General features: G+C 46.4%; 1 protein-coding gene and 1 long non-coding RNA gene across 3 annotated transcripts in view; one reads left to right on the top strand and one right to left on the bottom strand.

Moving 5' to 3' along the window:
• The window catches only part of LOC133062536 (uncharacterized), a 94,896-nt gene that overhangs the window by 26,882 nt on the left and 51,415 nt on the right, over window positions 1–16,599 (top strand). The gene's annotated exons all lie outside the window — the stretch shown is intronic.
• AFAP1L1 (actin filament associated protein 1 like 1) overlaps window positions 1–16,599 on the bottom strand; it is a 68,099-nt gene that overhangs the window by 31,624 nt on the left and 19,876 nt on the right. For both annotated transcript variants that reach the window (XM_061151683.1, XM_061151684.1), the window contains exons 2-5: window positions 5,137–5,265; window positions 4,013–4,096; window positions 3,159–3,256; window positions 2,372–2,480 (exon numbers count right to left, since the gene is read on the bottom strand). In XM_061151683.1, the coding sequence (XP_061007666.1) occupies window positions 2,372–2,480; window positions 3,159–3,256; window positions 4,013–4,096; window positions 5,137–5,265 (420 nt within the window). The remainder of the gene's footprint in view (window positions 1–2,371; window positions 2,481–3,158; window positions 3,257–4,012; window positions 4,097–5,136; window positions 5,266–16,599) is intronic.

Genomic DNA, 16,599 nt, shown 5'->3' with positions numbered 1-16,599 from the left:
TGGAATTCCAAGGAATCAGATTTTTTTTAACAATTAAGATTATTGTGATATGGATGGTCTCTGGAGCATACTTTGAAGCTCAGTGGGTTAAGGGTGTGTGCTTTGGGGTTAATCAGATCTGAGTTCAAATCTATCTTCATTATTTACTGAGTGACCTTGGAAAGAAAACACAGTTTCTCTGCATTTCAGATTCTTTACCTATAAAATTGACATGAACAGTTCCTACCTTGGATTAGTGATATAATGCATATGAACTCTCAGTATAAAGCCTGGCACATGAAACATCTTAGACAAACGCTAGACATCATTATAACTATTATATCTTGATTTCTGCAATGCAAGGAGAGAGGTATCAGACCCACACTTCACAGATGAAGAAACTGAGGCCACATACTTTTCTAGTGATAGAGCCTGGATCAGAAATGAAGTTGTCAGCTCAGGGGACAGGTGTCCATCCCCTCCTCCAGGAAGCCTTCCTTCTTTCAGACCAACTTGCTCTCACACCACGCTGTCCCTCAGAGCACCGCTCTGGGCTCTCAGCCCTGCTGACCGTCTGTTATCCTGAGGATGGCAGCACTCAAATTCCCAGTGACTGGGGTGCCCAGTTATATCTCTCAAGTGAGGCTCACAGCCTGCTTTTCCCAGCAGACATCCTGAGGTCTCAGATGCTAGAGACATCCCTGTGAGGTGGACTGGGGTACTCAGGCCACAAGTGAGGGTGGAAAAGGGGGAGGTGCAAGGGGGAAGAGGGAGGGAGCACCGAAAGCACTCGGACACCTGGCAGGCTGGACAGTGTGTGCGAGAGGAAGGATACTTCCTGTCGGGCTTGGCGCCCTCTTCCTGGACAAGGGCCCTGGGCTTTCCTGGGGCACTCCCTTCCCTCCCACCCCAGGACCCCCGCTGCTCCAGGAGGCAGCTTCTCTGCCCCATCTGAGCTCTTTGGGGAGGGGAAAGAGCCTCATCCAGCTGAGGGCTTGTCCTGGGATTCAGGGTCTAGCAGCACTTCATCCCCTCCTCCTCTGTCCTCAAGTGGATAAAATAAAGTCACCTGCTTCATATAAACAGCTGCTGGCAGTGACATAGGTCCCAAGACTGAAGAGGACCATGGATCACCTGGTCCGAGTCTACCATTTCACTAGTTTTGTTTGAACTAGTTTATTAATCATAAGAATAATATATCATAATAGCCCAAAGATGGAAAAAACCCAAATGTCCATCAACTGACAGATGGATAAACGAAATATGGTATATTCATACAATAGAGTATTATTTGTCTATAAAATGGAAATACTGATACATGCAATGACATGAATGAACTTCAAAAACACTATGCTGAATGAAATAACCCAGACATAAAAGGCCACATATTGTATGATTCTGTTTAAATGAAATACTCAGATAAGGCAAATTATAGAGACAAAGAAGACTGATGGAGAGGGGAACAGGAAGTGACTGCTTACTGGGCATGGGGTTTCCTTCTGGACTGATGAAGGTGTTTGGGAACTTGATAGTGGTGATGGCTGTGCAATACTGTCAATGCATTAAATGCCAGTGATTAGACACTTGCAAACAGTTGGAGTGGTCAGTTCTATGTCATGTGTATTTTACTACAACATGATGAAAAGCCCAATCAGTACAAAAGAGTATGAATGGGAAAATATGTTCCCTTTCCCCCAGATTTCTGCTCATTCATTTCTTATAGGAAAATACTGTCAAGAATTTCTTGCATGTCCTAGAAAAACTATTAAATGCATGTGTGAGTACCCTATTTAAAAGCGAATGGGATCATGTTATATGCAGTATTCTGATTTTTTTTTTTCATTATGTATCCTGGGATTCATTTCTGATCAGCACAGACAGACCTGTCTCATGTATTTTTTGATGGCTGAAGAATATTCCTTTGTGCTGCCAAATGATAGGATGTTGGGACACAGATATCTTATCCAGGTTCAACTATACATGGTGCATCACCCAAAAACCATAATAGAGTTTCTTGTGTGTAATGGTAAATCCCTATACCCAGGCCATAGCACTCACGTGAACTTCCGCCCTAGTGCCTTGATATGTGTGTATCTAACCCCTCTTTCTTATTTCAGGGGTAGAGGAACAGAAGCCCAGAGAGGGGAAGGGGGTTGTTCCAGGTCACATAGAACTGGGTCTGGAACCCCAGCCCCTGACCCCCAAGCCATGCCTACTGGCCCGCCCACCCAGGCTGTCACTGGAGAGGCCAGGGTCTCCCACGCTCCTCCCCAGTAGGTGGGCGTGGCTGAATGGTGCCAGGCTTGGAGCTCCAGCCCCAGCAGGATACACAGGAGCTTCAGGACAGGAGCCTTCTCCCCCTCACCCCCAACCCTCAGGGACCAGAACTTACTGTGGGAGCTGATATACTCAGGGGACTTGCCAGGTCCCAGGGGAAGGGCCTCCTCATAGTAGTCCTCAGGTGGAGGCCTGTTGGGGAGCGGTGGAGGCAGGTCAGCTGTCTGAAAGAGGACAGAGGAGATGTGTGAAACCCAAAAGACCAGGAGAGCATGGGGAGCAGGCAGAGTGACAGGGAGGAGCCTGGGGGCGAGGGGAACAGGAGCCTCATAGAAGACAGGATGCAGTCTCTGAATGTGAAAGGACATGATGAGTGGTCAACAACTGGTACCATTTACGGTGGTGACGATAGTGAATGATGCAGTCAACAGACAATGTTTGATGTGATTTGGGCCCCCTGCCCTAATTCCATGGCCCCAAAGGCTGGGAACTTCATTTTTGGTCTGTGATCCAGACCTTCATTTTTATAGGTGAAAACTCAGGCTCAGAGATGGGAAGTGATCTGCCACAAAGCAGAAGGGAGGAAGGCAGAGGCCACCCATCTTGTGATCCAGAGCTTTCCCCATCACTCCTTCTGTGCTCCTAAAATCAGAAGTTGGGGTGGGCATGTCCTTTGGACCTGAAGGGACAGGTCAGTTTACCACATTATCGCTGCTCAGCACTGGCACAGTGAGCATGTCATCATGAATCACTGAAATGTTCTCATAGTGCTGTTTCTGCCCTTAACCACCACACTGAAGAAAGAGTAGATCTCTCATGGTCAAGAGGATCCCCAACATTAGAGTTGAGAGTTTCCCTACCTCCTCCAGAGGAAAAAAGGGCCAGAGAGTGTAAGAACTCACGTGTCTCAGAGATGGACTCTTGGCTGGCTCAGGACTGGCTCCTTTGCAGGACTCCGCCTCCTCCTCTGGCATGTCTTGAAGGCCACTCAGGTCACAGTCTACAGGGAGTCAGGCCATTAGGACAGAGTAAGTGGAGGATGAGCATGGCGGAGTGAGAAGAGGACTAGATTTGGGGTCAAGAAGCCCAACCACCTCCTCCATTAGTAATCCGGGGCAAGTGACTTCATCCCTCTTATCCATAAAGTGGTCACAATAATCCCAGTGTTATCAGGGAATCAAATGGGATAATTCAATTTGGTACAGTGCTTTGGACGTTTTCAGGGTTATTTAATGAAGGCACGGTGTTTTCCCAAAGTCCGTCAGTCCGTGAATCCTCTCATCTGACCCACAGCTTTCTCCCTGTGTTGTATAGTGCCGTTCTCGTCGGGATAGATCACGGATCGCACACACCCTGCACGTGGCCTGGCTCGGCTGCTCCCATACTCTAGGTGCCTCTGCTAGTCCCTCCCAGCTCTACTTTCTGCCGAACTGCCGGACCACTCAACTCAGAGACCAGGCAGCTGCTACTAAGACGGATGTTAGCAGCAGACGAGACAACACCCTATTGCCAGCCTTCTTCGGCCTGTGTGTTCATCCCTACCCTTCCTCAAATCTCGGGGATGATTTCCTGTAACTATGGATTTTGACTAGACTTTTAGACCTGGCAGGGCCCAGAGAGGCAAAGGGACTTTTCTCAGGTGACTCAATTTTGTAATGATGACCCATATACAGGGGACCCTTCTAGAGACCGAGGTGGTAGACATGCATGTTGGGGAAGGACAGATTCCAGCTGAGGTCAGGAGAGAGTAGCTTACCAAATTCTTCAAAGAGGGACTCCACGAAGCTTGGCCCAGAGTGGAGATCCGCTGTGTTCACGTACAGGTAGGAGACTTCTTTGGCTGTGAGGAGGGAGGGGGCCCAGGGCTGCTGTTGCTGAGGACGGCTAGTCCCCCCCGCCCACTCAGACTTCTGTCCCGCACAGGACACAGCGCTCAGGTTGCAAAGCATGTGCATATCCTAGGTTATATCCAAAGCTTTCAAACTTTGTTTCCTTTCTTCCGTTGTTATTGAGGATATCAATAACAGAGCCCAGTATAGAGGACAAAGTAGAGGCGCTGCTCTGGGGACAGCTGGGGGCCAGTTGGCAAACCACTGCCCCTTTCATTCCCCAGCAGTCCTGTGAGGGTGGCCGAGGACATTGTCCCTGCGAAGTGAGGCTCAGTCTCACACAGTGGTGACCACCCCCCAAGTCACTCAGACCCCTCCAACCCCGTGGGACAGGACACAGCCCCTTTAGAGCTTCCTGAGCTCTTGATTTACACATACCGTCTCGTGGGCTCACTTGAGGTTGGGGAAAGGCTGGAGCAGAGGAGGAAGCTTTGCTGCTGAGCACACAGTGAGGCAGAGAGGTTGTGGGGAGAGAGAGAGAGGGCCTGAGTGGAGATGGAGGGGCAGGTATACAACCCATGAAGCCAAGGGGGAGTGTGTGAGCGTGCAGCTGAGTGCAGGAGAGTGTGATGTGTATGTGATGTATCTGTCAGAGTGTGCGTGAGTGTTGTGCATATATGCTGTGTGTATGTGATAAGTGAGTGTGTTGCGTGTGATGAAACATGTGGGGTATGTTGTGTGTGAGATGTGTTTCTTGCTGTGTGAAGTCTATGTGAGAGCGTGTTGTGTGTGTGTGAGTGTGGTAGGTGGTGTGTACATGAGTGTGTGTGGCATGTGTGTTGTGTGAGTTTGCAGAGGGCTAGGGGTGGAGGAAGACAAGGAGCACAGCCAGGGCTGTGGTGGACAGAGCTTGGAGTGGATGGGGACACTGGTTAGACCATGAAGAGAGCTTAATCGCCATGCTGTGAGGTTTAGGCCTCCTCCTGCCAGCAGGCCCTAGGGAGTTACTGAGGGTTCTCGAGAAGCTCTGGGCAGCATGCTGACGGCTGACCTGGGAGGGGCTGCAGGTTCTGCAGGATGGAGGCCACGGCCATCTTCTTCTCCAGAGTGGTGTCGCTGAGGTACTCGTGGTCCAGGAGGCTGAGCAGCCCTGCGAGCTCGGGTAGGAGCTGCTCCAGCACTGAGGGGGAAGCCCGTGGAGCACAGTCACAGCTGCGTCCAGGGCCTGGGTCCCACCCCCACCCTGCAGGACCCGGGGAAGCAGGGGCCGGAGGACAGGGCCCAGGGCAGCACGGAGACCTCAGAGGCCCTCACACAGCTGTCCCGGCGCTGGCCACCAGCCTCCCTTGGGGGAGCCCTTCTCAGTTAACTGTGACGTCTTTCCGGCCTCCCTGCTCCCTGCTGCTCCTCCTCAGACCTCATCGGGGCTTGACCTGAGGACTGAACTCGCAGGTAGTCTGAGCAGAGGCGCTGACCCTCTCTTTGTCCCAGCCTGCCCTCTGCTCTGCAGGCGCAGGGTCCTTCCTCACTGAGCTCGAGGGTCAGCGCAGGTCCCGGGCAGGAGCTCTGGCCGGCCAGGACACAAGGCAGGAAGGAAGCCTTCCTGTCCCATCAGTCTATACACTTCAATCTCTGGAACCTTCTGTTTCCGGTGACTTGACAGGAGCCAAACTAAACATTAACCCTTCCCACCCCTGGCCAAAAACTCATGTTGCTGTTCTTTCCCCCATGCTACACCAGTGTTTCTCAGACTTGAGTGTATATAGGAATTACCAGGGGATTCTGTTAAAATGCAGATTCTGACTCAGGAGGTCTGGTGTGGGGCCTGAGATTCTGCATTGCTGACAAGCTCCCAGCTAAAACTGATGCTGCTGGTCTGAGACCACACGGAGTTGCAAAAGCCTGGAGCACAGAGTCCTTTAAAAAGACTGAAGCATACCAAGACCATGATGTCATTAGTGTCTCTCTGTCCCAAAGCAGTATCTTGGGACTTGGTTTGCCTTAGAGCCAAAGACTGACTTCTCTACAGTAGTAGTACTGTCCATCTTTGCAGCTTGCCAATCACTTGGGCATAATAATACGAGCTCATGTGTATTGAAGAGTTATTTCCAGCTGTGCTAATTCCTTTCATACCTATTGTCTTATTTAAATCTCATACCATGTATTTTATTATCTCCATTACATGAAGATGCAGCTAAGGCTCAGAGAGGTTAAACAACTTCTCCAGGGCCATACAGCCAGCAGTGCCTGAACAGGATCTAGTTTCCTCACTTTGTAAGTGCAAAGCACTTACATTGCTTTGCAGTGTTTTATAGGGCCCTGCCAAGCTGAGATTGGTCTGATGATCAAGCCCATTTTTTAGATGAAGAAACTAAGGTTCAGAGAAGATAAGTAACTTGCTTGAAGTTACATGGACAAGCAGAAGAGTCAAGATTTAAGCCCTGGTCTCTTGACTCCCAAATCCACGTGCTTCTCCCCACTAGGACCTCCTGAGAAAGTGGTGAGACTGACTTGCAGCTACAGGTCGGGATGTGTAAGAGGGGCTGTAACATGGAGCATAAGAGAATCAGTCCTGGAGCCAGATTTCCTGGGTTCATGTTCAGGCTCTGTTATTCATCAGCCATGGGACCTTTGGCAAGTTGCTTAACCTATATGACTCAATTTCCCCCTCTGTAAAGGGGAAATAACAGCACTTGCCTCACAGTCTCATGTATGGAAAGTGCCTTGCCCTGAACATAGTAAATCCCACCCCAAGTCAGCTATGAATACTGTCACTATAGTATCTGCCATGCTGATCTGTGCTGTGAGATCTGCATGTCTGTCTCCCTCAGGAAGGGGGAGAGGCTGTGGGCTCTGGGAGGTGCTAAGGTAGACTTAGCATCTAGTCTACCTACTCAGAGTGGGTGCTCTATATGTGTTAGATGAGCGAGGGAATGGAGAGATGACCACATGAGGACTTTTTAAAAAACAGAAATTTTATGTACAGAGAGTAGTACTCATTGGAAAAATGCGATGATGTAATCTTTCTGTGCCATTCCAAAATCACCCCAAATTTGTTGGAAATGAGCTCGAGGCTGTTACTGACAGACCGTACCTCATGGGCTGTCTCTACCACTGGGCCCTGAGTAGGGACTATCCATGCCATGTTTCATCTCATCCCTGCAGCACACCTGTGAGTAGGTCCTCCAGGATGCCTATTTTCTAGGAGCTGACTCTCAAGCTGAGGGAACCTGTGGGATGGTAGCACAGCTCAAAAGAGGAGGAGCCAGGCTGATCCCAAGTCTGCATGATTCCTGGAGCTGCTGTGTAGTACACCTCCAGGCCTCACTCCAGAGCTCAGGTGAAAGGACCTGGCACCCCTGAGGTGTCACTGGGCAGGGGTTCTGGAGGGGCAGGGCTCTCTTTTTGAAGCAGAAAATTGTTTAAAGTCATTTTAGCCAGGTTTTAGCTTCCCTGGTGGCTCAGATGGTAAAGCATCTGCCTGCAATTCAGGAGACCCGGGTTTGATCCCTGGGTCGGGAAGATCCCCTGAGGAATGAAATGGCATCCTACTCTAGTGTTCTTGCCTGGAAAATCCCATGGTTGGAGGAGCCTGATAGGTCCATGGGGTCGCAAAGAGTTGGACACGACTATAGACGGGGAATCAGTGGAAACAGTGGCTGAATTTATTTTTAGGGGCTCCAAAATCACTGCAGATGGTGGCTGCAGCCATGAAATTAAAAGATGCTTACTCTTTGGAAGGAAAGTTATGACCAACCTAGACAGCATATTAAAAAGCAGAGACATTACTTTGCCAACAAAGGTCCATCTAGTCAAGGCTATGGTTTTTCCAGTAGTGGTGTATGGATGTGAGAGTTGGACTATAAAGAAAGCTGAGTGCCGAAGAACTGATGCTTTTGACATATGGTGTTGGAGAAGACTCTTGAGAGTCCCTTGGACTGCAAGGAGATCCAACCAGTCCATCCTAAAGGAGATCAGTCCTGAGTGTTCATTGGAAGGACTGATGCTAAAGCTGAAACTCCAATACTTTGGCTACCTGATGTGAAGAGCTGACTCATTTGAAAAGACGCTGATGCTGGGATAGATTGAAGGCAGGAGGAGAAGGGGACGACAGAAGAAGAGATGGTTGGATGGCATCACCAACTCAATGGACATGAGTTTGGGTAAACTCTGGGAACTGGTGATGGACAGGAAGGCCTGGCATGTTGCAGTCCTTGGGGTCACAAAGAGTCGGATACAACTGAGCAACTGAACTGAAGCGACTTCACTTTTTTTTTTTTTTTGGCCAAGTTTTATATGTTTTGGAGGAAATCTTTTCAAATGGAAACACAAACCTCTTTGGCACCAACAGACACACTAAAAGTTAGTTACTCAATTCCAAAATATTTCCTAATTTACTCTAATTATGTGCCAGTCTGGCCACTTGGGGGAATTAGAAAATGAGTAAGATACTGTTCTGGGGTATCACCCTCTCTCTCTCCCACCATATTTCTCCTCCATCCCTGTCATACACAGATAGACAGACACACACACATATTAGTAATTAACTGGTCACTAGGGAGGCTGTGGAAATGCTGTAAGGAAGGCACCACAGGGTAACCATGGGAACGTTCTTGGTGGCCTGCAGCCGTGGTTCATGTTTGAAAATCCATGACGCTGCTCTGCTATCATGCAGGGGTGTCAAGGCTACAGGGTGCAGTGGCTGTTTATCTCTACCAGTAGTTGTGAAATTTTCTGGCCTCAAGATTACTTTACAATTTTAACAATTATTGAAGACCCTCAAAGAGCTTTTGGTGTGAGCTGTATCTACCAGTATTGACTTTGTGTGCATGCGTGCCCTGTTGTCTCTGACTCTTTGCAACCCTATGGAATTTTCCAGACAAGAATACTGGAGTGGGTTGCCATTTCCTCCTCCAGGGAGTCTTCCTGACCCAGGGATTGAATCAAAGTCTCCTGCATTGCAGGTGGATTCTTCACTGCTGAGCTACTGGGGAAACCAATATGAGTTTAATGTCACTTAAAATTGAGAATTAGATTTCAATTAGGATTAGATCTAGATTAGCTCTAGGATTAGACAGAGTGCCTGAAGAACTATGGATGGAGGTTCATGACACTATACAGGAGGCAGTGATCAAGACCAACCCCAAGAAAAGAAATGCAAAAAGGCAAAATGGATGTCTGAGGAGGCCTTACAAGTAGCTGAGGAAAGAAGAGAAGTGAAAGGCAAAGGAGAAAAGGAAAAATATAGCTATTTGAATGCAGAGTTCCAAAGAATAACATGAAGAGATAAAAAAGGCTTCCTCAGTGCTCAATGTAAAGAAATAGAGGAAAACAATAGAATGGAAAAGACTAGAGAATGCTTCAGGAAAATTAGTGATACCAAGGGAACATTTCATGAAAAATGGGCACAATAAAGGACAGAAATGGTATGGACCCAACAGAAGCAGAAGATATTAAGAAGAGCTGGCAAGAATACACAGAACTATGCAAAAAAGATCTTCATGATCTAGATAACCATGATGGTGTGATCACCCACCTTGAGCCAGACATCCTGGAATGCAAAGTGAAGTGGGCCTTAGGAAGCATCATTATGAACAAAGCTAGTGGAAGTGATGGAATTCCAGTTGAGCTATTTCAAATCCTGAAAGATGATGCTGTGAAAGTGCTGCACTCAACATGCCAGCAAGTTTGTAAAACTCAGCCGTGGCCACAGGACTGGAAAAGATCAGTTTTCATTCCAATCCCAAAGAAAGGCAATGCCAAAGAATGTTCAGACTACCACACAATTGCACTCATCTCACATGCTAGAGAGGTAATGCTCAAAATTCTCCAAGCCAGATTTCAATAGTACGTGAACCATGAACTTCCAGATGTTCAAGCTGAATTTAGAAAAGGCAGAGGAACCAGAGATCAAATTGCCAACATACATTGGATCATTGAAAAAGCAAGAGAGTTCCAGAAAAACATCTACCTCTGCTAAAGCCTCTGACTGTGTGGATCACAACAAACTATGGAAAGTTTTTAAAAAGATCCGAATACCAGACCACTTTACCTGCTTCCTGAGAAATCTGTATGCAAGCCAAGAAGCAATAGTTAGAACTGGACATAGTTCTAACAGACTGGTTCCAAATTAGGAAAGGAGTACATCAAGGCTGTATATTGTCAGCCTGCTTATTTAACTTATATGCAGAGTACATCATGCGAAATGCCGAGCTCGTTGAAGCACAAGCTGAAATCAAGATTGCTGGGAGAAATATCAATAACGTCAGATACGCAGATGACACCACCCTTATGTCAGAAAGCGAAGAAGAACTAAAGAGCCTCTTGATGAAAATGAAACAGGAGAGTGAAAAAGTAGGCTTAAAACTCAACCTTCAGAAAACTAAGATCATGGCATCTGGTTCCATCACTTCATGGCAAATAGATGGGGAAACAATGGAAACAATGAGAGACTTATTTTCTTGGACTCCAAAATCACTGCAGATGGTGACTGCAGCCATGAAATTAAAAGATGGTTGCTCCTTGGAAGAAAAGCTCTGATCAACCTGGACAGCATATTAAAAAGCAGAGACATTACTTTGCCAAGAAAGGTCCATCTAGTCAAAGCTACGGTTTTTCCAGTAGTCATGTATGGATGTGAGAGTTGGACTATAAAGAAAGCTGAGTGCCGAAGAATTGATGCTTTTTGAACTGTGGTGTTGGAGAAGACTCTTGAGAGTCCCTTGGACTGCAAGGAGATCCAGCCAGTCCATCCTAAAGGAAATCAGTCCTGAATATTCATTGGAAGGACTGATGTTGAAGCTGAAACTCCAATACTGTGGCCACCTGATGCGAAGAACTGACTCATTGGAAAAGACCCTGATGCTGGGAAAGATTGAAGGCAGGAGGAGAAGGGAATGACAGAGGATGAGATGGTTGGATGGCATCACCGACTTGATGGACATGAGTTTGAGCAAGCTTCAGGAGTTGGTGATGGACAGGGAGGCCTGGCATGCTGCGGTCCACGGGGTCGCAAAGAGTCAGACATGACCGAGCGACTGAACTGAATTGAAAATTGAGAAAAGCTTTAAAACACAAAAATACACAGTCACACATCCCATTAACCTTCAGAGCTACCACACTGTCACACATCTTACAGCCTTTGGAAAACTCTACTGTGTACCCGTAAGAGAATGAGAGTGAAGAGGGCATGTAAGGTCTCAGTACTATGTAAAAGTAGATGTGACCTTGGGGCCCCCCCGCTAAGCATTCCTGTCCCCAGCCACATCTTTCTGAGAACTGCTGTCCTTCAATAAATGATCTCAGATTGCTAAGCCTCTGTATTCCTTAAATCAGTCTGTCTGTCAGTTTCTCCCTCCTTCCTCCTCTTCCTGTCTCCCTCTTTTTTGTCTGTGAGGTTTTATCTCACAAATTTCCTCTTGCTGCTATCAACAAGTGCCTCTTGTGGCAGCATTCTGGCTTCTAAAAGCTCTCCTGCTTCTAAAGTGAGGACAGGTAGTTTCTGAGTGAGTTTTGTGCATTTAAAAACATGAGTTTAAGTACCCAAGCATTATAACACCCTTTTTTGCTTTTTTTCCTGGTACTTGATAGGATTTCTAACATGGGCCCTTGACTTCTAAGTGTTTTTTGTTTAACTGAGCTGTGATCACAAAAGTCCAAGTAGAGCAAAGGAGGGGCTGAGTGAATCTGGGAGAAGCACATGGGGAGTGAGTAGCTGCTTCGTCCTGGTGGTGGTGGTTTTTGGAGCCTGTAAGGAGGTGGTGGGCCGCAGCTGGTGGAGGAGGGAGTGTGAGCTCTGGGAGAAAGCTCAGCCTGTAGCTTTAGTGGGCAAGAACCCTTCCTTGAGCTGAGCCGTTACCATTATGCTGGGCAGTTAACGCACATCATCTCGTTTAATCCTCACAAACCACACAGGTGTCTCTGTGTTTTATGAGGGAGGAAGCAGAGGCTTAGAGAATTGAGGTCACCCATCCAGTAAGCTGTAAGGTCAGGCTCTCTGACTTCAAAGCTTGCATTTCCCTGTGACTCCTGAATCCTCTATCAGAGAACTTGGGCTCAGAGAAAGGGAGGCCAGGTTGGGGCAGGGAGGAGGCGGATGGCCCCTCAAAGCCTGCTTGCTGAGCTGGGTCACTGGGGGTCTTGATCTGGAAGTCCTCTCACTGGATGAATGGGAGACCCTTATTGTGGGGCTGAGATCCTGCTCAGTGGGTCTTTCTCCACTGAGCCCATTGAACTTTAGAGCCCTGACTATGTAGATCTCAGAGAAAAAAACAAGTGATTCAAGCTTATACCTGACTTACCAGCAGAATGTCATCCCAGGGAGAAGCTTATACATCATGGTTTACAAGAAAGCTTTCGGTCAGTGCTCTATTCTTTAGAGACGATATGGAACTCTCTCCCCAAAGCTAACTTTCAGGTGTGGTAAATACAGATGTGCCTTCATCTTTAACACCTTAGAATTCAAACCACAAAGATTTGAACTATCAAATAATTTAATTTGGAAAGAAATAATATACATATAATGACATAATGCTTATGACAAGCGGTCATACCCTCTCCCAGGGGTTTGTTGGATCTCCTATCTGAGAGTCTGATTCAGTAGGCTTTATACTAGGACTCAGGAATCTACATTTTTAAGGAGTATTCCAGGTGATTCCAAGGTTCAACCTCTGAAAAATATGCCACCAGAAAACCTACTAGAGGGCATGTCCGTGAACATAAAGACTGTGGGAAGACCTCCCTCATTCCTTAAGAGATTATCATTAGACATCTCTTTCTGCAACAACTGAGTGAAGGTGGGAATAAGAGCCCCCGCAGACAACTGTAACTTGCTGGAACATGAAGTCTTGCTTAGAAGAGCACAGTGATTAGGGCTTTGGGGTAAGACCTCTGAGCTAGACTTCTTGTGCTGCCACTTCTGAGTTGTACAAAGATAGGCACATTAGAGAGCTCTGAGCCATGGTTTTCTCATCTGTAAAGTGAAAATACTAGGATCCCAGCCTCCTAGGCTGGGATAACTAGGTTAAGACTATGCTTGCAGAGCACTTTGTTTGATGCTGTGCCTGGAGCCATCAACAGGGCCATATTGTTGTTGTTGATGCTGCTTCCTAATATTCCCCAGAATTGTGCACACTCCACAGTATTGACCAGATAGCATTTAGTGACAGATTGCTATAGTTGTGGTAACAGACTTTGTGAGGACATGTCTTAATCTGTGCCTCAATCATAGTAGATGTCCAACAAGCATCCATTCATTGGATATTTTGATGACCCAGTCCAACACTCTGATTTTAAAGATGTGGAACATGAGGATTCACGAGTTTATCTGACTTAGCTATAGTCACACAACTAACTGAAAATAAGAATATCTAGTGTTAAATTTACACTAGGTTTGATGCTTAGATAAGTCATAGAAGAGTTGCTGAGAGCTCAGGGTATACAGAGTCTAGGCCTCCACCCAGCTCTGCCATTTTCTGTTTGGGGAGACATCTTAACTTTCCTTAGCATTCAATTCTTCATCTGTAAACAGTGGGGGTAAAACATTAGCTGCTGCTGCACATGGTCACTATAGAGATGAAATAAAAATACATATGGTGCTTAGTGAACTCAGGGGCATTCTCTTCATTTGTGTAACCCCCCAACAGATTCAGGTGTGCCAGGCACAAGGGAAGGGAGTTCCCAGGGCAGGAGGACACTGTGGGATTCTGCATGTGCCCCCCCTCTCCACGTGGACTGTTCATGGCCCTGGGCCTGACACTGAGCGTGTGTGGTTACGGCAGTTGGAGGCGGTAGAGCCCCTTTCCTCAGAGTGCTCCCCCACCAAGGACTGCCTCCATGCCACATGGAGGGACAGCATCTTTCAGCTGGAGGGGCAGTGATACAGCCCAGAACCCTGTCCCTGCCATCCCAGGAAAAATCTCTACTAGTTCCTACCCCACCCACCTCCCATCTTTGCTCCCGGTCCAGGTCATCTCTGCTGTCTGTGGGCAGACGGGGCATCAGGACAGGGTTGCCTTTTATGACTAGATTTTATTTAGAACCATGAATACATTTCATTGATCCTGTTTGGTTTAGTTGAGCCTTAGGGAGGTACAGTGAATTCCAATCAAGAAAAACCAGGGAGAAATAGTCTAATTATTGTTATAAGTCTTCATTTTTTTTTTTTTTTTTAACCAGGTGGGACAGAGGGGCATAAAAACACAAGAGAGTTGATAACTGTTCAACGGGATGCAAAAAAGTTTGTCAAATAAAATTAGAAACCTACTTAAAAATTTATCTAAGGTTATACCACTCTGTGCTTATTGTTCCTGGTGAATACCCAACTAAGACTAAGATCAGTTTTCTTTCTGCTCCTCCACCCTCCCCACCTAAGTGAAAACAGCATGAGGTGGGAGAGAGCAGAAATTTAAGCCACAAGCAAAAAGCACTGCCACTTGTTCCCAGGAGTGCTTCCCTGGTGCAGCTTAAGTGAAACCTTGAAGCAAAAGGCCTTCATTACAACCAGTATGGGCTCCCAGTGCAAAGAAGGTCAGATTTATTTAGAGCTCTGAAAGGTAAAAGGTCTAATTTCCATGACAAAAAGCAAGTAAATAATACATCTTCAGTAAGCCACAGGAATAAGAAACCCTGTTTGGGTTCCTACCTAATCAGCTGGTGGGCTCTTTGACTTGTGATCTCATTGCTGGGCACCTTTTAGTCTCTGAAATTTACAAAAATGCTTGGAAACAGCTTGCAAGATATAATTTCATTAAATGCAAAGCAGTAGGAGGAAACCAATTTCTCTTTTCCCCACTTCATTACTTGACAAGCCCTTCAGGACAAAAATAACTCATCCTTCTTTGTTATCAAAGTCACAGAAAATGCAAACAGTATGGTTGAAAAATGAAAAATAGGAAGATTTGTCAGAATGTGGTTTTATGAAGGGTATGCAGTTTTTCTTTTCATTTACTAAAATTTCCTTTCTCATTTCCCAACTGCAAAATAACCCAATTTCTATCTCATAAAGGTTCCTTACCTGGAGAAAGAACTAGTACATTCTTCTAAAACCTTTTGATCATGATTTTAGAGATGACATTTAATAAATTGTTTTAACAACCTAGCATGTCAATGAGGTATGACCCATTATAGCAGTGGGGAGTTAACTCACCTTAGAAAGGAAAGCAGTATACTTAGTAGAGGTGGTCTCAACAGTTGGATAGGAGGAATGAAGGAAAGAGGAGACTTTTCTGTGGCTTTCCAACTGTGCATGCCCTTCCAGTGAGACCTTTCTCCAGGCTGCTTTCTACTCTGTTCCTCAGCCTTTTAACCCCAGGTCTCTGCATATGTGGTTCCCTCTTGTCAGAGTTCCCTTCTCCTCCTAACCAGTAATCGCCCCTTTCAGCCCTCTACTCACTCATGACTTTCTCACAGACCTTCACTGTCCTCTTGACCACATACACTGCCTCTATTTTATGCTGTCATAGCATCACTCTCCCTGTGGTATTTCTTATGGTGAAATGCTACATTTTTCACTAGCTCTCTGGATGGATCCCTGGATGAAAAACTTGAGGATGCAGAACCCATGGGACTGACTGTGAGGCAATTGAGTATCTGAGGATTTTGGTATTGATGAGGGTCCTGGAACCAATTCCCTGCAGATCCCAGAGGATGGCTGTATTTAAATATGTATATCTCTGATTAGCATCTGTTTCCCCCACTCGAGCCTTAACTCCTTGGGGGTAAGAATAGTGCCAGCTTTTGCTAGTGCCTGACACAGAATACGTGCTTAAGTATTTGTGGAATGAGTAAATTCTTGAAGCTAAGTTTTCTTAAGAGTTGATAAAGTCCAACAGCTAGTTAGACAAAAGCTATGACAAACCGAGACAGCAAATTAAAAAGCAGAGACATTACTTTGCCAAGAAAGGTCCATCTAGTCAAAGCTATGGTTTTTCCAGTAGTCATGTATGGATGTGAGAGTTGGAACATAAGAAAGGCTGAGTGCTGAAGAACTGATGCTTCTGAACTGTGGTGCTGGAGAACACTCTTGAGAGTCCCTTGGACTGCAAGGGGATCAAACCAGTCAATCCTAAAGGAAATCAATCCTGAACATTCATTGGAAGGACTGATGCTGAAACTCTAATACTTTGGTCACCTGATGCGAAGAGCTGACTCATTGGAAAAGACCCTGATGCTGGGAAAGATTGAAAGCAGGAGGAGAAGGGGATGACAGAGGGTGAGATGGTTGGATGGCATCACTGACTTGATGGACATGAGTTTGAGCAAACTCCAGGAGATGGTGAAGGACAGGGAAGTTTGGCATGCTGCAGTCCAGGGGGTCACAAAGAGTTGGACACAACTGAGTGACTGAATAACAGCGACAGCTAGTTAATGTCTAGTTAACCATGTTCTCATGGTGACTTAGGATAGTAAAAAAGATGCTTGAAAGAGAAAAAAAAACAGAAAACAGGTGGCAAAAAGCCCAGGGTACAAAAGGGAGCAGAAGCCCAATTTCTCATGCGGCTAAGCTCCCTAAACC

The sequence above is a fragment of the Dama dama genome, chromosome 9 (assembly GCF_033118175.1).
Source record: "Dama dama isolate Ldn47 chromosome 9, ASM3311817v1, whole genome shotgun sequence".
In the NCBI taxonomy this organism is placed as follows: domain Eukaryota; kingdom Metazoa; phylum Chordata; class Mammalia; order Artiodactyla; family Cervidae; genus Dama; species Dama dama.
Note: the sequence above shows the minus strand (reverse complement) of the source record. Positions and strands in the feature narration are given on the sequence as shown.